At 40.3% G+C, this 19,817-nt stretch overlaps 2 protein-coding genes and 1 long non-coding RNA gene across 12 annotated transcripts in view; 2 read left to right on the top strand and 1 right to left on the bottom strand.

Annotated features, from left to right (window-relative positions):
* The window catches only part of CARS1 (cysteinyl-tRNA synthetase 1), a 36,732-nt gene extending 26,324 nt beyond the window's left edge, over window positions 1–10,408 (top strand). For both annotated transcript variants that reach the window (XM_030038976.1, XM_030038977.2), the window contains 5 exons: window positions 4,465–4,545; window positions 4,930–4,997; window positions 6,377–6,436; window positions 7,679–7,762; window positions 8,853–10,408. In XM_030038976.1, coding sequence (XP_029894836.1) covers window positions 4,465–4,545; window positions 4,930–4,997; window positions 6,377–6,436; window positions 7,679–7,762; window positions 8,853–8,987 — 428 coding nt within the window. In that variant the 3' untranslated portion in view covers window positions 8,988–10,408. The remainder of the gene's footprint in view (window positions 1–4,464; window positions 4,546–4,929; window positions 4,998–6,376; window positions 6,437–7,678; window positions 7,763–8,852) is intronic.
* LOC115351783 lies at window positions 7,757–16,083 on the bottom strand. 4 transcript variants are annotated; one of them, XR_003926903.2, is made up of 3 exons: window positions 14,373–14,978; window positions 11,579–11,890; window positions 7,757–7,867 (listed from the first exon to the last, which is right to left on the bottom strand). It is a non-coding gene; the product is annotated as an uncharacterized LOC115351783 (long non-coding RNA). The 4 variants fall into 4 exon arrangements; XR_005934135.1 differs by lacking the exon at window positions 7,757–7,867 and adding an exon at window positions 15,399–16,083 and having other exon boundaries at window positions 10,402–11,890; window positions 14,373–14,513; XR_005934134.1 differs by lacking the exon at window positions 7,757–7,867 and adding an exon at window positions 15,399–16,083 and having other exon boundaries at window positions 10,402–11,890; window positions 14,373–14,510.
* A 134-nt stretch (window positions 16,084–16,217) lies between these two features.
* Window positions 16,218–19,817, top strand: part of NAP1L4 (nucleosome assembly protein 1 like 4) — a 30,050-nt gene continuing 26,450 nt past the window's right edge. Inside the window, exons 1-2 of one of the 6 annotated variants that reach the window (XM_030038980.2) lie at window positions 16,218–16,338; window positions 18,185–18,225. The gene's annotated coding sequence lies outside the window, so the exon portion shown is untranslated. Of the gene's footprint in view, window positions 16,339–16,964; window positions 17,163–18,184; window positions 18,226–19,817 lie in introns of those variants that run through there. The other 5 variants (XM_041129239.1, XM_030038978.2, XR_005934133.1 and 2 more) reach the window with 5 other exon arrangements.

Genomic DNA, 19,817 nt, shown 5'->3' with positions numbered 1-19,817 from the left:
GTAGGAATCAAACTGGGGGGGGGGTGAGCCAGCTGATACAGTCTCTCTTTGCTTAGAGAATAAAAGTAAGGCATCTTTAAATCAGAGATGCTTTGAATATTTGCATCTCTGCTACCTCTTTAATTTGGGAATCTTTTACAGGCTGCTAAACTAATTTTCTTTTAATTTCCTAAAGAATCTACAAATTCTGGAATGACAGGACTAGCTGTTGTTTCTCTAGATTAGGGCACTCCCTGCTTTCTAGGTATGAAAGTACCCATGATCTCTTCCCCCAGGGAGGTTGCATTCTCTTTAAAAGTGTAGATTGCTACACAATGAAACTGTCTGTGTTTAAATAGCCTGAGATGTTCGTTCTTACTTAGCATAGTTGGAATCGCAGCTCTCCTGATGGTAATTGAGTGCTCTTGTTGGAGAATTCATCTGGGAGTTTGCTAGAAGTTGTTTTGGGTGCTTTTTTTTTTCCCCTCTGAAGAGCTTTGATCATGCTGTGTGTGTTGGCAGCAGCACTATATAGTGTTAAAAAGGTAGTTCCATTAAGCCTTCTTTGATTTTACTGGTTGATTAGCTCCTAATGGAGCTCTTACTATTTTCAGCTGTTCCCTGTGGAATTTTACATGTCTTCAATATGTATTTGATGTTTTCTTAAAACTTTCTTACACTGAGATTTGTACTTGAAGATGAAATAGGGCATTTTTAATATATAAAACATATATAAATAACCCATATAGTATACAGAAATTTAAAATTACTTCTAGTGTCTGGTTGATAACCTGTTCAGCTGGCAAAGAATCTGAACCCTAATTCTGCTACTGTTTTGAGTTCTTCTAAGGGCTATAAGTTTACCTTAAAAGTACAAAACTGTATTAATGTGACTATTAGCTATTACTGTGAAACTCCTATAGGCTGAATTGATGCTGAGAAATAGGCTTATTAGTTCCAACAGCAAATATTTTCTGTAATTTGAATTAATTCAAGAAGTTTGTGTGTATATCCTCAGCGAAAAACATGACCTTTGGTCTTTCAGTAACTTAAATACTCATTTTATATGAGGCTTTTTTTTAACTTGCTTTCTTGTGGTTGAGCTAAACCAATTCTCACTCTAACAGTGGTAAGGTTTAAATATCATCGGGCCTCCTGTAGATCATTTTTAGAATGTACTTAGCACTAGACTGCTTACTGGCACTTGAGTTTCTTACTTGGAAGGTACTGATTTTTTGCGTGAAATAAATTGGGTAGTAAGAATAAAGCTGGATCTAGTTGCTATTTGGTTGGGGTACAGAGCACTCTGCAGTTTGACCAGGGAGGCACCTTTCATTAAACTATTTGATATATGGAAGCTGAGTGGTGGTTAGCAGGACCTGACACTGACATGCTACTGATTGGTTTCCCTGTACCCATTAAATTCTTGCTTGCAAGAAGTGTTAAATCACTGTAAAAGTTGTTCTGATCAATGGCTGGGGATATTGCCTCTACGTGGTTGTAAGTGAAGGGAGTTTCCCCATCATAGCCCAATGCTGGCAGGATGGTGTTAAGTATTAATTAACATGATCCGTATTGCTTTAAATATTCTTAGAGGTTAAATAAAAAGTATGCTGCTTCTGTAAAACCTGCAGAGCAATACAAATGTCCCCATCCATATACATATAACTTTTTAAAATGTATCTATATTTACAAAACATTTCACAGAATAGCCATTTGTAAAACTATGGGTTTCGGTAAGAATCAAAATGTATATACTCTACAAAAATTTTACCATTATCCAGAATGGCTGACATTCAAACATACTAGTAAAATAAGCTCTTTATTTTATAAGCTTATTAGTATTCCAAATGGAGACCTGCACTGATCATTTGCAGTTGAAGCTTGACTTAATTTGTGAACGTACCTAGCAATGATGGTAAAGAGAAAAAGGAAAATACTATGCTAGCTGTACAAGGGAAAGAAATGCAGAAAACCTCTGCAAAAGACATTAATGATAGGTTGGTCAGAGCATCTCTATATTGCACATCCTGATGTTTTAATTGAGTACTTGACCAACTGCAAAGACCCCATATAGTTGTGTCTGCAATTGCAGATGCACAGCAAAGCAGATCTGTGCTCTAGTGCAGCCCCTGATGCTTGGGAAGAATTCTTACTAGCAACGAATTGTTATTCAAATGTTCAAACAGGAGCAAGTGTCTTCAGTTGTTGTTGGTTACTTACCTCAGGACATCTGCTTGAATTGACTACCCTGTGGTAAAGGTGTCCACGACTGAACTCTGCCTGCATCTTCATTTCCTGCCATGGGTGCTGGTGCCATTTGGTATCTTGCTTTAAGCTGCTTCTAGGACACAGTGGGAAACCCTCTGCCCTCTTCCTAATATATCAGGAGTTGACCAGAACTGGGACAAACTTCATCATTGTAACCATGCCTGCTCTTGTCTTTTGCTGCCAGTCTTAACATCCAGCATTAAGATGCTTTTTAAGCTCCTCCTTTTCCTTCCCATCACATTCAACAACAGCACAACATCTGCTTCACATCTGAGACTCTTTGGCTTGAAATTCACAGAAAATGTGAAAAGAGGTCTGGGAAATAGTCACAGGCTCAAGGAGTGCCTAGCTGCCAGGCTGTTCATGGGCACTGGTGATAAGGCACTATCCCACTGGTTTCCTGGTCACTGTCCTCAGTGGCGATAATGGCTTATGTCTTGAGGCAGCCCATAAACAATCCCCTACCCAGTCGCTAAACATCTTTGCTCTGGGGGTACCACATGCAAAGAACAGGCACATTTCAACCCTAAGAAGCATAGTGCTGATTCCTCTGGATGACAGAGGATTGATCAGAGGATGTATCCTTTTGTAAATAATACATGTTTTGTTATACATTTCTCCTTATTCTCTACCTTGATGGATTTCTTCTTCTTAAACTTTCAATTATTCATGATTTCAGATAAGAAAATATTTATAACTAAGCAGACGCTGTTTTATTGAATAAGCAGTAGGTGTATCGGATACATTCTTGATATGGTATGTGTAATTCCTTTGCCTAGGTTAGAGTGAACACCTTTTAGTGTTAACAGCCAGTGAGGTAATGTTATCCCTTGTTTATCTTAATGGCTTATTTAGAGTTGCATCAAACATGAATGTTTGTATAACTGCTCTGGATCAAGAAAAATAACAACTTAGTTCACAGCAGACAAAAGAGCTTCTATAAACTGCAATGCTTTCCTATACAAAGAGAGAGTCGCAGAACAGTACCATGCACTGAAATAGGGTGGCTGTTCCTTTTTATGGTATTAGGATAGTTGGTGCTCTCTTCACTGTTCAGCTCTCTGAGGCTCTGAGAATTATGGAAGAGATGAAGGCTCAGGGAGGGTACTTGTATCTACTGGTATATACAGTGTTTGGTACAGTGTCTGGATGGTAGCTTCTACTGCCAGAATTACTACCTTTGAGACCCCTATTACTTCTTAGGTTTAACCAGCTGAGAGTTGCTGAAAGAGAGAACACGTCTTTATTATAAGCACATGGTATCATCTAACCCCAGTATCTATCTTGTTACACTTGCTAAGCGTTTCCTCCTAAATACAAGGCTATCTCTAAAAAATGCTACTGAATTAAGTTCACAACAGAAACATACTGGGTCTTCTTGATGCATTTAGTTCCTCTTACCTGTTCTGCTGCTTCTTGGCTGATGCAATTTCTCATCCAAGTAAATATCTTGTATGAAGATTTATTTTCCTCTTAAGACCTGATAGCATCTATTTCAGCTAAATCTTGAGTTCTTAACCATATGCTGTCATCAAAGGCTCTTTGATAAGTTTGCAAGAAAAAAAAATGTTAGTTGTGATGCCCTGATCACCATCCAGAAAGCCGAATCAAAATTCTCTGTTCTGCTGCAACTCGCTTGCTTGAAAGAAACAGCTTAGTCAGACTATGGTAAAGATAACTATCTGTAGAAACAGAGGATGTTTGGATTACAGTTGCTCTGACAAATGTAGTTGATGTGTAGTTATCAAACCAACAAAATCATAGTCCTTCAAAGGCACTGTTAGATGTAGCACAGGCTATGTTATTTTGTGATTTTTCTAAAACAGGGTTCTTAATGCTTCTTACTGGAAATCCTACAGCAACCATTAGGATCTTCCTGAGTCATATACCCTTCCACTATACCCTGGCAGAATCATTCCATCATTTCTGAAATTGCCTTGGATTTTCTTTCTGTTCCCCTTCAGGAACAATGAGGGTATCTTGGAAGAAATTTATGAATTTCAAGTCCCTGCAAAGAAACATGCTGATTCTCTTTGTAGCTGAAAGAAGGCAGTACCTCCTTAAAAGGTTTATCACTTTAAAACAAAAGAACTTTCTCTGGTCTATGAGAAAGAGTGGCAATTTCTTAATTGCATTTAAATAACTATGTAGCAGGACAGAAGTACACTTTCACCAAATCTTACTTCACTAAAAGTATTTTTTCATGCTCTGTAGTAACTGAAGTGCTGCAGTTGAGTGATGCTCTTCGAGATGACATCCTTCCTGAACTTGGTGTTCGATTTGAAGATCATGAAGGTACCCAATTATGTCTTGCAACTTTGTAGGTAGCTGTTTTTATAATCTTACTATTTTCATAAGAAGTGGGAAAACAACCTGTCAAGTCTAATCTGGAATAATCCAACAAACTCGAGGACTGCAAAACTATAGCATATCATATTTGTGATGTATGAATATATGTTGTAGAACTGTGTATTGGAATATATGTATAGAATATAAAAATGTACATTGCAATCTTTTTGATCTTTTTGTATAGCACCTAATTTCTTAATCACTTTTGATAAATTGCTCAGTTGTATTTGCATTCAGCTTGCAAAAAGAAAACATTTATCATAGGGTAAATACATTTATCTTTGACTGTTCAAGCATTGGAAACTCATTCATGTGGTTTTGCTTCTTTAGGACTTCCAACTGTGGTTAAATTAGTGGATAAGGACACGTTATTGAAAGAAAGAGAAGAAAAGAAAAAGGTTATTATTTTAAGTATTCTATTTTTTTTTAATTTAAAGTAATGTGTAAGGTATGGATACTTTTACATGTCTTTGATAACTTGTAAGAAAAATCTTAACAGACTAGCAACAAGGAAAATAACAAGAGAATTGATACTAAAATTTGAGTGTGTTCAGGAAAAGAATTTTTGAAACAGTAGCTTCTTGAAAATTTTGTATGGGACCTAATGAATACCTCTAAGGTTTTTTGTTTGTTTGTTTTCTAAGATCCTCATATAATTGAGGGCTGTTGAGTATTGCATGCATACTTCTTATGTCTCTGGAAGAACAATTCCAATGAGAAGCTAATTCGTAATTTTTTTGTCTGTAGAAATGAAGTTGACATTTTCCGTAGAACTAGACTGTATTTATCTGATATGTGAGAACAAAATGCACTGGCTACATCTTAATTAATGTAGTATGGATGAGTGAGATATTCAGGGTGTGGGGGCAAGAATTCATGTTACTATATTAAAGAATATGAATTCTAATTCACATGCACAAGGTCTGTACTGAAACCCTCCTTTTGGCACTTCCTAGCATTAATATTTGACTTTGTAACATTTAAAAGTAAATTTCATATGTCTGTCTTCAGTTTTAACAAATAATAAAATTCCATCATGACTAGAAATGTTTGGAAGACTTTCCAACATTTCTCCTTCCATGTAGATGTTTTTTAGAAAAGGGATAAGTAAAATGTAGTTTCAGCCAATTCCAGATGTTTTCATCAAAAAGACATTTGAAGGCAGTTTGTATATAGCTGCTGGGTGGAACCTGCAGCTAGAGTACATTTTCCCTGGAAGCAACATTATATTCAGTACTGGCAGAACCCTTGGAGAACTGATAGGTCTCTCCTAGCAAGTGCCAGATGAGATTTTTATTTTTTTTCAAGTTTCATAAGTTCACTAAATTTGGATAGTTGTTTCCCTAGGAACATCAAGGGATACAACTGCTTCTTGAGAAACTGTAATGTCTTCACAGTTTGAAGCAAGAGCTTAAAATACCAGCAAAATACGGTCTTTTTTTAAAGTCATTTGCAAAACATTCTTGCCCGTGAAATGGCAGGACCATTTCTTTCGCAGGCTTTGTAGATATTCTTTTGTATGTATACACTTTGCATGCAGAATGCATTCTGAACAGTTAAAACTGGTTTAACTGTGAATAAAAGCACATGAAATCAAAGTCGTACAGTGGGAAGTATCAGACAATCCTAATTATAAGGCATGGTGGTTTTGCTGCAGGTCGTGCTGCCAGTTCTGTCTGTAATTAGATATCCAGGGGAGCTAGCTGGCTCAGATTTGTAGAAAACAACCAGATTAAATAGTCAGTTACCTTTTACTCATTAACATTGCCTTTCATAGATTGAAGAAGAGAAAAAAAGGAAGAAAGAAGAAGCAGCCAGGAAAAAACAACAGCAGGAAGTAAGTGTTCAGATCCTTTTAATCTGTTTTTGAAGAAAAGCGTTAGCAGCAATAGTCACGTGCAGGAAAGATTACATTAGAGCACAGGCTCTCTGCCCGGCCTTAACTGGGCCTCCATTTATTTGTTTTTGTCTACAATTTCCTGCTCAGAATGACTTTGGCTTGCAGTTCAGGTTTGAATTTTCAACTCTATTATAGAGAAGGCATCTTTGAAAACACAACTAAAGGCTGCAAAAGCTTCTTAGAAGAACTTGTAGCACTATAGAGAGTATTACTTCCTTAATTGCCAAAGTAGTATCTTGCGTACCTGTTAGAGAAGATTTTGCTTGTGTCATTTATTATTTTCTTGCCTTTCCAGTATTGTAGGTATTTGTGAAAACTTTTTTTTCTCTTTAAGAATTCACCTGTTCCCTATGATTGAACTCTGAAATGTAGTGTTTTCTAAAAACGTGTTTTATCTCTTACAGTTGGAATTGAGATAGCTCAAAGGTTTTAGGCTTTGGATGAGGAGTAGACAGCCAGAGGAGATGAACTCATACGAAAAGATTGTTTGCCATGCTGATAACTCTAGCAGTACAGGAAATGCGTTCTTGGATTAAAAGAGGATATAAACTTTTAGAGAGCACCATGTACAGAGGGAAAATGAGATAAATAGCATTTATCATCCACAAATTCCAAGTAGCTTTTTGCATTCTTTCAAAAAGGTGATTCCCTCGCATTGGGCATAAATTACTTGGAATGGACTCTGAGATGTAGTTGTTTACAGATAAGTGAAAGTTCAGTTTATTTTCAGTGCAATTACTTGCATCCTGATCCTGCTGTGACCTGCATAGAAACCTGTGCTTGTCAGCAGGAAACTGTTGATAAAGGTGGTTCCCTTTGCAGTGAGTTAGCTGCTGAATATTCTTTAATCATAGCAACTATTCACTTTATGTTTATAACTAAAACACTAAGGAACCAAATTAGCAAAAATCAGTGTATAAGTGAGTTATTCTGAGTTCCTGCAATACATATATTTTATTAAGTGGTTCTCTACAGATTTAAAACACTTCCCTCCGCCCGCCCCCGACAAGCACAGCTAAGACTTGTTGAGTTGTTTCTCACTGAAAGTTTCTTTTCACATGATAAACAATAGTGAATTAAATGCTCTTTGATTTGCAAATTATAGTCCACTTTTCCTTTTGCATATGTGACAGGTTGTCAGTAATTAACTGTGATGTTAATGCATGTTTTATATTACAGGCAGCAAAACTGGCAAAAATGAAGATTCCACCACATGAAATGTTTAAATCAGAACATGACAAATATTCCATGTTTGATGAAAATGTAAGAGACTTTTCTTTAGATAGGGAGTGGCTTTTGTTCCCCAGTTGTATATACTCACTTGTATATGTATGTAGCTTATCTCGTTCCAAAACCTCCAGGGCAGTGCTATTAACGTAGTGAGAGGAGGGAAGGAGAGAAAGAAAAGGTGATGTATTAATTTTATTGCAAATACCTTGCATTGGGGAGCAAGGTTCTCTAATTGTTAGCCATAACTTCAAGGGTATTTTCATTGTACATTGGTCTCCTTTGGCCCTTCTCATCGCAGAGCAAAATTCCCTGTAGATATTGTGGGTAGGAAGATGTATGTTTGTTCACAGATTTCTTACCCTGTTGCAAGGCAAGGAATTCACTTGCAAGTACAAACTCCCCAACTCTGCCAGAACTGATGTTTTTCAGAGAGGTCCTGTGCTTCCTTTTTGTTTCTGCCCACTGTTTTGGTCTCTCTTGGCAAATGATCTCTGAAGGGGCTGCTCTTGATTGCTCCCCTTGAGGATAAAAGGTGTTACTTGGAAAACATAAAGTACTGTTCCTTCAGTGCTTGATCTGGGACATTGATCCTGCTTCTGCCTGTCCTCTTCACCTGCACAAATTCAGGCCCTGGGGGCAAGTAAGAATGGAGAGTGTAAATACCCCTGCAAGCCAAGGAGAATGTCCATAAAAACTCTGATCATACTTTCTCCATCGAGAACACAAATCTCTTACTGCTTTTGCTTTAAGCCTTGGATTCAATATGCTGGTATGATTAAAAGTGGTCTCTTAACCATCTGTTCAGGGATTAGTCATTATTCTCTTAACTATAACCATCTAGAAGATAGTTGTCAAAGTTTCCCTTACTTAGCACAGGACAGAAAATAAATACACCCTTTGCCCCTTCATTAACTGGGAAAGGAACATATGCAAGTAGTCGAAGTTAGTTGTCAGACTTCTAGGTGACTAAAATTAGCCAAGATGCACCCCATCCTGAGAGCCTGTCATTATGACATTATCACTCTATCTTACTAAAACACGATTACATAAGGAGCAAAAGCAGTCCAAGAATTTATCTTAAATTCTCTCTTTTTTTTTTTTTTTTTGTTTTTAAATATTTCAGGGATTTCCCACCCATGATACAGAGGGCAAAGAACTCAGCAAAGGACAAATTAAGAAGCTAAAGAAACTTTATGAAACCCAAGAAAAGCTATACAAGGAGTATCTACAAATGGTTCAGAATGGAAGTGCAAATTGAAAACAACAGGACACTTTTTTAGAAGGCGAGTTCTGGGTCACCATTGAAGAAGTGAGCATATACTGATGCTCAAATTTCTGTTTACACTTTCTATTATGTGCAAAGTAAAAATCCTGTTTACGTGGATTAATAATGTCATCTGGAAAGTCAATAAAAATCCATTCTTAAAAAAAGCCAACCTGTAAGAAGTTTCTTCGCAACAATGGTTAGCAGGTTGAATGGTTGCCAGTTCTATTTGGGAAGGTGCTGCTCAGTCAGCAAATCCACATAAGGATTCTTGTTTATTATAGCTGTCCAGGCTTTCGTTAATTTGTCCTGCATACTGATCTCCTCTCTAAGACCCACTGTAGCTTGCATTCTGGAATATGTCAGAGTCAGCAAAATTTACTACTAAGTGGGAGCTGAGTAATTTGTCCCACAGTAAGAACAGTATTTTCCAGATGACTTTAGTATCTTTACATAAGCAGGAAAAGTGGGTAGTTCCACTATGATACTTACTCTAGCTGCTGTTACTAAAAACTCTCATAAGTATACCCAGAACACTTTGCATGGTAGAAGCTAACAGTCCCTTTGTTGCAAAAGGGAACAGATCATCTTTGCTCAACGTGCAGTTGCAATCAAGTGGGTAAGTAAAAGGCAAATGCACCTGTATTGAACAAACAGGTGGGAAAGACATGAACAGTGGAGGGTGGTGCGTTCTTGGAGCTATCCCTCCAAGGAAACAGGAGTCCTGCCAAAGTACCCGATTATCCAAAGTACTCAGTACCTAACTACCTGTTCAGAGCCATGGGAAATTAATAGAGGTTTCTAACTGACATACAGTTTGTGGATTGGTTTGCAATTAGGAAATACAGCTATACATTGCTCATTATTCAAGACTGATGTTTTTAACATGACAATTTAACCCTGAGTTAATAATCTTTCTGATGTAGTACGGTCACATTATGTCTGCAAGGACAGTTCTCTATTCTTGCCTAATAATGCACTTCGCTGGCAGTAGCTACTAAATGAAATTAAGTTAATGAAATCCTAAAAAAATCTCACCTACTTCACAACTGCATATAACAGCTAAGTGTCCGATATGCAGAAATATGCAGAACTATATTCATCAAGTATTCTTAAGCCCCAAGGTGACTTGCAGAAGGTCATACTGTGACACCTGTGTTCTCTTAACTCTTAGGCTCATGCTATAACCAGTAGGCTATGTTCCTTTCCTTAATTAAGAGTTAAAACATCTTCGCTTTATATTTTTATATTTATATTCCTCCTTCTGAGGAATGAACATATTTGGAGTAACAGAAGGGTCTAGTTGGGTGTTTTTCTAGTTTGTCTGTATTTGCCTTTGAAAACGTATGGAATGTTAAGGTCAGTAAAGAACATGCATCTTGTATGCAGAAAATAAAATCTGTTGTGAAATACAAGTTGTATGTGACCTTTGTATATTGGGGAGAATATAGAGCTTATCTTTATTCCACAACCATCTTTCTGAAATGTGGTTTACAGAGCTTTTCCTTTAGCTTACTATTACTGATCTAATTCATCTTGCATTCAGTATTTGATTATTCTGCTAATTTCTAATTAATTGTATAAATGCATGTTTAAACTGTACTTCAAATGGCCAACCACAGCGATGAGGGCAACTTCTCTATCCTTTGGTCTGTGAACAGAAGAGGATCAGTTGCATTTTACACCGTTCTTGATTCTAACCCCTTTCAACATTATCAGCTCATCGTTTTCTTCCCAGCATGCTCCCCCAAGACACATGTGCACTCAGGATATCCATGAAGGGATGGAATGTGCCTAGGCTGCTTCTGAAGTTGCTACTTAATTTCAAATAGTGACAGTAATTTGCTTACAGAAATTCTTTTTTGGTGATCCAAATTAGCACTTGCTTAAAGCTAGTTAGTATATAACTACGGAGAAGATGCTGTTAATCTTTTGCTGTCCTGGATTGTAGTTTAAGACATCTCCATGATAACATCCTGGCTTTTGCCCCCACACACTGGTTTTTCTCCTCCTGCTATGTTTTTAGTAGAACTTCATCCAATTCCATGATTTAGCTACTACCTCTATGTAGAAGAATTTTTAAAAAAATGCCCTTTTCCCTTCTCAAATGCTTAAATTTGTTTCTGGGACAACTCTCCTTGCATAGATCTTAGGAGCATTTCAGACTCACATTCTCCAAAGGTTATTTTCCAGTCTTTCTGTATGCTTCCTGCATACATACACTGCTTCCTCCCTCAGTATTTTTTTTTTAAATTTATGGTTAGTCATGTCAGATAAGGGTCTCTGCTTATTTACTGCCCCATTAAGGTGTTACTCTACCTGTAAAATTATTTAGCTCATGCTTCCCATTTCTGTGTTTTGTCTGATTGTCAATTTCATTGTTTTAAGCTAAGACGATTTGAAAGAATCCTTATCCAAAACATCAGTGCTGTGAAAGTCATCTTTCTCTTCTGCTACAGCATAACAGCATTCCTGTCTTTGAATTCTCTTTGAACACAAACAAAAGTCTCCTAAAGTCAACTGGATTCTTTTCATATACATCATAAGGATCAGAGCCTTTGAAATCCTCTCCTCTTCAGGCTCACCTTGTGTCTTGGGTGATCATTGTTCTTCCACACAGCTACTTATTCTCCCCTGCTTTCTATAGTGCTTTGCTATCTAGTTCATGCGTTTTCAAAGTTGCCTTCTTCAAGCAAGCTTGTCACTTGACTCCTCCAGCAATAAAGCCCTCAAAACCTTCCCATACTTTAACTTTTCTCCCCATACTTGAACTGGTCTTCCAGTTGCAATTTTCTCTTCCTGTCTGTTTCAGCTGTCCTCGGAAGTCAGCATTGTCAGCAAGGAAGATGTCTGCTTCATGAAGCAGCTGTGAGTTAGTTGACAGGCATAAGTATTTTCTATTAAAAAAAAAAAAAAGCACACAAATCAGCAACTCCTCCTGTAAAGAAGCTGCTAAAATATTTTTACCTTATCACACAAACAGGAAGTTAATTCATTCTCTCTAAGTAAAATCAGACTTTTGCCCATATTTTGAGTTCCTTTTTTTTCCAAAAGCAGCAGGATAATAAAAACAATGACCTTGGCAAAGAGTCAAAAAAAATAGACTGAAGTCTCCTAGAATTTGTAACAAAAAACAAGCTCCAGAGCTACTCTAAATCAGTTACTTCTATCCTCTTTGCAGCCACAATTTAGCAAAAAAATAACAGTATGCGTGAAGTCCTCGTGAAGGAAGACGTGCTGGCAAACAAAGAATGCTGCAGCCAGGCTTGGATGCACACTGTTCAAGATGACTTTTTTGATGAAGGTGTGCCAATTGACCTGTGCGGATCACTGAAACAAACAGCACAATACCTCTTCCCTGGCAATCCATCAAGGTGGCATTTAAGTGAATTCCACTGCACTTGCTTAGTGAGAATGACCTGGCAACCAGGAGAAGAGAATGCAACAGCAATGGTCTGCATTCAGTGTCTTAGTCACCTGTCTCTCAGCGAGGAAAAGGGAGAGGACAGACTCCACAGTATTTTAATTTTTTTTTTTATTTTAAAATGTGCACATATGCATAGACACGCTCAGGGAAGCCAATCTGGAATGTGATCTTCTAAGCATTATGAAAATCCCCATAGCAAAATCTTGGAATTTTAAAATATATTCATTTTCTGGAACACAGATCTTGTGTTGGTCTGTACAACATGGAGCTTTTTATTTCTCACCTATCAAAGAATTTATTCAGAGATGGCAAGGCAAGGTAGAAGCGTGGTGTTTCTGTTTTTAATGGCACCCTTGGCTGAAGGCCAAATCTGGCTTCAGCAAATTTTGTTTCTGTCTTTTGCTCAGAGTGTGCCTTTCAGCTTTCTAATGAGAATATTCACATTAATTTTCAAATATGAATACTGGTCCACTAAAGAGAACAAGTTCATCACTCAGTTTGTTCAGATACTGGTAGAAAAATCTGTGAATTGTTCAATCTGGTCTTATTGCCACCAGTCTCTTCAAAGACTTTAATGAGTGCCTAATTACATTTATGATACTCTCCTTGACCTCTTCATGCTAACGTTTGTATTTGCTGTCTACTGTTCCAGGAAACCACTGATGCATTTTAAGTGTGCAAATAAGCAAATCTCTGCCACATACAGTATGTACCTTCAGCTGCTTTTTCTACATTTTAAGCTAAGTTTAAACATTTTCAGGTGGTGGTAGTCGTTGGACCAACTTTAGCTCCCTCTTTAATTATACAATTTCTACCACACAAATACGAAAAGCAGTTTTTACTCCTCTGTGATTTCACAGGGCAATTTCTATACAGGACACTGTACTACATGCATAGTATTTAACATGTCTCCCGAGATGGAACAAATTAATTAAGAAGCACATTAGCTATTTAGTACCAAGACTCCACTAAGCAATGATCAAAGTTTTTCCTCCCCCTCCAGAAAAAGTCATTGACAAACTAAGTCTTATCTCTCAAATTAGGCTGTGAATGTCTGGCATCTCACTAAGTGACAGCAGTTTCCATTAATACCCACCCAAGGGCAGAAGACACAGATATTTTAATGCTAGTTACAGATCTCAGCCTAAGCTTTCTCTCCAGTGTCTAGTGCATCTGTTCAGCAGCTCTGCCGTAATCCCTTCTCTCAGGTTTGGTTCTCCAAGCTCTTGTATGCTAGGCTGGGTGTTTAAATCAAGCCAGGGTGATTCAGCAAATATCTTTTTGCAGCTCTCTGCAGGGTAGGAGCACCTGACAGCAAGATGACTCCACAGATTGTGCCTTATCCACAGTCCTAAAGTCTACCACCATGCTACAAGAGGTTAGACAACAGTCAGCAAAAATCCCTCATTGATCATGGGAGATTAATGCCTTGGGAGAGGGGCACTAAAAATCCAAGTACGTAAGGTAATTGAAATGTGTGTTTACTTTGATATACATCAGTGGAGGAAGAGAGCCAAGTACTTCTAGCACTCTGACCTGTTTCAAGGCTTTAATAATTGGTCCAGAAGAAACCAAATCTACTTTTACAAGACCATCCTAATTTTAAATTAATTCAGGGTTTGCAGCATTTATGAGAACTGCATTAACAAGACAGCAACTAGTGCAGAGGGACAAACTCTACACATGCCACAGAAGATGCAGTAGTGCAACAAATAGTCTGAACAGGGCTGCAGTGTATTCCTGCAACAGCAGAAAGGTGCAGCTAGATCACATACTCAAACAAGACCTCCTACATCTTCATAGGAGACAAAGTTTGGAGTTTGTACTCCAAACGTCTTCTGGGTGGAAAGGAGAAATAGCTTTTAACAAAATGGAGATTGACAGAAAAAGCTTAAAAGAATACTTGACAGCTATGAACCAGGAGCAAGAACAAAAGCATGGAGTAAGAATACCTTCAGGTAAATCCTCCTTTCAGAGTTCATTATGCTCTTCTTTGGAAGACTGAGAATTAAGTGTAGTCACTACCATGAATAAAGTTGTCCCAAATGAATAAAGTTGTCCCAAAATAAGAATTCATGGAGGCTGTTAACCTGCTGATGTTAGAAAAAGGACTGGTTTGGAGAAACAGGGAAAGGGAGCCAGAAGCAAGGAAAAGAAGTGGAAGAACAACCTTCCACTGAGCATATCCTCTGGCCCACCAAATCTGCTTATTTGTGCAGCTGACTCTACAACATTCCTGCAGTTCTTTAGCTGTTTGAATGCAATTCAAAATTATCTCATTCTTTAATTATAGTATTGCTACCTATTTAACTAATGATTCCTGTTATCCTGTCACTTAAGTTCCTACAATAACTGAATTAATCTAACACTAATGTATTGATTAGTTGTTAATTAATAAAATATTGGTCTCATCATTTCCAAATTTTAATTTTGCCAGTGAAAGGATTGTGATGATAAACCCTAGTTGTTAATTACTGAAATCCAAGACTAAGTTGCAGACCTGGAGAAAACCTTTTTTAGAACAAGGGAATCCACTGACACAGTAAAGCGTTAGAGGTTTTTCCTATTGAGTGAAAGATTATTAAAACTCTTTAAGTGGCCACAGATGCTGAAATTGCACTGTTCTTAACACCATGCTACACAGCACCTGCTGCTTACAAACTGCCATACAGACAGAAGCCAGGCTGTTAGGGGTTTTCTTGTTGGTTTTCTTTTTTACAGAAGAGGAAATTATGTCCGTATCTAGACTAGGAAACAATGCTGAAAAGGCTAGCAGCTCCATTTTCAAACAGGTGCTCCATCTGAAACACCAAGGAGGGCTTTTTTTTTTTTTTTTTTTAAATAGTAAGCACTCAGCTCTTTGATTTACCTTTCACCTTTGAAAGTTTAGTCTCATGCATGCAGATGGTGCACAGAGAGGTTCCTAAAACCATGATCGCATTATTAATGCAACTAACCGCACCCTCTAACACACGTACGTGTGTCTGCTAGGACAGTAAACCTTGCGCTGCGGGCAGGCGACTGAGCAGAAGATGGGCGTTGCCAAGTCTGTCGTTGCTGCTGAAGAAACTGGAAAGCAGCACCGCGTTTTAAAAGCCAGCCACAGGACGCCTCAGAAACTGCATTTCCCAGCCCTCAGCACGGATTATCCTAACGACAAACGGAAGGCAAGGCAGAAGCGCACTGCGTGCGGGTCAGGGATGCGGCAGCCATCGGCCCTCGGCGCCCCACACGCACGCTCAGCCCGCCTCCGCCTCCAACCTGCAACGCGCGCCGAGCCGGCAGCGCCCGGGCACGCAGCCCCGGCCCTCCCCCGCCGCCGCCGCCCGGACAGCCGCAGCCCGGCCTCGAGCAGACCGCTCACGCCGCAGGAGCCGCGGCGCCGCCGGGGTGGTTAAAGGACGCCCGGGCGCCGCAGGAACAGCTGGAGGTCACCCCCGCCCGGGCCCGCCCCGCGGAGGGGCCCTCCCCGGCGCGCTTCGAGAGCGCGGCCTACAAGGCGTTGAGAGCTGCCGGGCGCCCGCCGCCATGTTGCCGCCCACCCCTCTCGCGCGCGGCCTCTGTCGCTTTAAGGACGAAGGCACGAGCCGCCTCCCCCCCCCGCATCACGCGCTCTGCCCGCGCGCCGCCAGCTCCGCGCGCACATCGCCCAGCGCCCCCCCCCGCCCCGCGGTTCCCCGCTCGCTCCTTGATTGGCTGAGCGCCGCGCCGTCGGATAGTCAACATGGCCCGCGTGCGGCGCGGCGGCTGTGGCGCTGCCAGGGCCAATCGGCGGCGTCTTTGCTGAGGGAGGCGCCCGCGCTTCGGCCAATAGGAGGGGGCTTTCTTGGCGGCGGCGCAGCCCGAGTGAGCCTGCGAGGAGCCGAGCGGCTGTCGCTGCTGCCTCTGCGGGCGTGAGGGGACGCGGGGCGCGGGCAGGTGAGGGTGCGGCGGGGCCGCGGCCATGAGCTCCCGGCCTTCGGGCGGCGGGTGGCCGGTGGGGCTGGCGGAGGGCCCGAGCTTGCCGGCGCGACCGCAGCGCGTGCGGCGGCCGTTAGGGCCTGCTCCGGGGTGGAGCTCGGTGGTGGTGGGGGCCGTCTGGAGCCGCCTGGCGGAGAGGGGCGGGCCCGGCCCGGTCAGGCACCATTTTAAGGCTGGCTTGAGAAGTTTGGACCGAGAGGAGGGGGGGGAGTCTGCGTTGGTCTGAGTCTGGCCGAGGGGGGACGGAGCGGTTCCGGCCACATGTATGGCCGCTCTCGTCCGCCCCGGGGAGCCTGGCAGCGAGCCCTCCCTTCCCCCGCCCTCCCGGGGGAAGTGGGGGAGGAAGAGGGTGGGAGGGCTGTTGTTTGTGGTGAACTGTTTTTCCGTCTCACTCCCGCCGCGGTGCTTGGGTTGAGTCAAACCCTTAGCCGCTTAGGTTAGGCGCGATTCTTTCGTTTGACCTCATCCGCGATCTGGTGTCCCGTCCCGTCCCCCCCCCCCGCGTGGTATGGGACTTTGGGGGCTCAGTTTTTAATTTCCAGGTCCCCGTCTCCTATAGCGAGGGCCTGTTTAAAATTTTCGCTGCTGCTCCGATTATTTACTTCATATAGTATCGGTGTTTGTAGGATTTGTCTGACTCCGATCCTGTAACATCTGCTTATGAGGCTTCAAAATAAAAAGGTAGAGAAGTATGTAAGTTATAGGTGAAACCAGAACCACTAGTCAAATTCTTATAAAGTCGTCTGTAACCAAAATAGTGTTCCCTCAAGAAAACTTCCAAGGTGAGCGTAAGTATTGCTAATGTTCAGGGCTTGTGGAACAGGTTAATGAGTTTCTTCTCTCAACAAGTTTTTCATTATTGCTTCTAATTTTCCTTACAAAAAGTATCAGACTATTATGTTTGTGGTTTCCCACAGAGTTGCATCCCAGCAGCTCTAAAACGGAAGTCATAACTTTCCCTTCTGATTTGTCGTAGTTACAAAAAATCGTAACAGTTGTGGGTAGAAGCCTTCCTGTGAGTTCAGGAGTCCAGTATTTTCCTGCTTCATATTCTAGTTGTGTTTAGAAGGTTTGTACAACAAGACATAGGCTTTTTAAATTTTCTCTGCTCTGCCTTTTTATTTTTATCCTGTGTACATTTCTATTTATGAATATGTCTTGCCATTAAACGTACAGACTTTTCCTTTAAGGTTGCATCCTTCAGGATATTATTTGTCCTTATAATGAACTTTTGCTATCTTGGTGTGCATCCAGTTTACAGTTTCCTGCTGTTTTAAGTGACTAAGGGTTTGTGACATTTGTGCTAGACAACTTGCAGCAGCCTGCTTTGTGGGACAAGTGGGTTATGTAGTCCCCTCTTCCCGCAAAGCTTCATGTCTGCATTAGTCATTTGAAAACAGTGAACTGTCCAGAAGAAAGAAGATATTAATTTGGCCTCTTAATGGTGGTGGTAGGGATAATAACAATACCTTATACTATTATTTTCTTGGAGTTCTGATAGCTTTTTCAGGTCCTGATTGTCTGTAAACCGAGCTCCCTCGCTTGGAAAATAACTAAGGCAATAATTACGAAAGCTCAGTGCTTTGCTAGTGTACTTTTTCAACTAGGTGTGCATTTGACTTTGTTCCTCTAAAATCACCTTGTTCTCCCCTCCCCTGCCTTCACCAGCTTTTACTGAACAGTTTTGTTAGTACCTCTGCAACAGTTAAGTTATTGGAAGACAGCTGTAATGCAGCTGGGAATCACAAGCTGTTTTGTTAGAAAGCTGCTTCTAATTATTTATTTATATACTTCTTCTTTTTAGCTGCCCAAGGAACAACTTTGAGGAGCGAAACAAGCCTTAAAGTATGTATTTGCACCAGGGAATGGTGTCTTTTTTCTTTGTTGTTATTGTTTCTTGTTACTTAGGTGAATGCCTTTTGTCAGAACATGCCCAATTCATGTCTGCTCCAGTGGAGATTAATTCAACTGCTATTTAAAAATTATTCAAGTTATGGGAACTTTATTCCATGATTTCCAAACACGAATGAGGATGGAATGAGAATCTTGTCTTCCCTCAGCAGGGTTGAGAAGTAGTTCCCTGCAGGAAATACAGCACAAACAACTGAGCAGAAGAATTCGTATGTGGAGTGGATTTTTTCCATTAGCTTTGTCACTGGGCCTAGGTTGGAAGACACAAGTCTTCGAGGCTGATTTTTAAGTAATGCGAGTCTGCATTTTTAGTTCCTTACTATTGCTTCCCCTAATAGTGAGTAGGATCATGTAACTTGTTGGCTGAACTCTGATATTTGGTCAATTTGCTATGTCTTACCTTTTTAATCTTATCTTTTTTTTTTTTTCCTGCCTTCTGTCTGCTATGGAAGGAAGGACTCATGTATGCTTATTTATTTGTTCAGCTGTAAGATAGTAAATTCTTCCATTTTGCTCTAGCGGATGGTTGCTGTCATTGCCACTTTCTCATGTTGTGTTTAAGGCAAGATTAAGTGTTTGCAAATAAATATGCCTGGGTTGCTGAAACAGACCTAGTCTACAAGAAGCCCCTTTTGTTTGTTTCTGGACTTAATCTATAGGGTGGGCTCATATGCTTTTTTGGTAGATGTTAAGCAACTTTACTTCCTGTGGAATAATCTAAAGTATACTCTTAGTACTTTTATAAATGAACAAAGGTTTTCAACTCTATTTAAAGTGGTTGTGAAAGTATTGCTTTTCTAGCTTAGAGCAGGAATCAGCATTTTCCAGATTGGAGAGTGCATGTGATCTCTGGGCCCCCTGCTCTGGCTGCCACTCAAGATGTCATTAGCACTTAGGTTCTTCTTTGGTAGCCCTATGTTGGAAGCTGGGCTAAAGATCAGCCTGCTTGTAAGAAATCAGACCTGTCGACTCTCATGAATGATGGAAAGTACATTTTATTCTAAATTTGACTGGCAGACTAACATCTGCTTTCTTGAAAGCTTGATAGTGGAAAATACCACCTATGCTTTTGTATGGTATGTAGTGATTACTTGGATTTGCAATGAACTGTTTAGAATGGGGGGGAAAATCCCCCAACCTGTATTACTAAAATAGATGTACAGGCTTGGATGTTTCACCCCAGTAAAGAAATAACAGCAAATTAAGTTAGGCAGTCTGGCTCCCTCTGATTTTTCAGGAAGCTAATTTACATCTTGGGGGCTGGGGTAGTTGAGCTAAACTTGGTTCCAATCATTGCTAATAACAAGACTTCAACTTCTGTGTTTCCTTTTTGTTTTCTCACTCCTGATAAATGAATTCAAGGCAAATCTTTGTATAGGGAATTCTGCCTTCATAGCTGCTGTCAAAACCCTTTCTTTTGGTAGATAATTTTCTCTCCTTCCTTCAGTGTTTTGCTTCTTTTTATCTAGCAGCAGTTTTAGGTTGTCATTCAGTATAGTGCAGCAGAAGCAGCTGTTCACAAAAAT

Source organism: Aquila chrysaetos, chromosome 16 (genome assembly GCF_900496995.4).
Source record: "Aquila chrysaetos chrysaetos chromosome 16, bAquChr1.4, whole genome shotgun sequence".
NCBI lineage: Eukaryota > Metazoa > Chordata > Aves > Accipitriformes > Accipitridae > Aquila > Aquila chrysaetos.
This window is presented reverse-complemented; position numbering and strand designations above follow the sequence as displayed.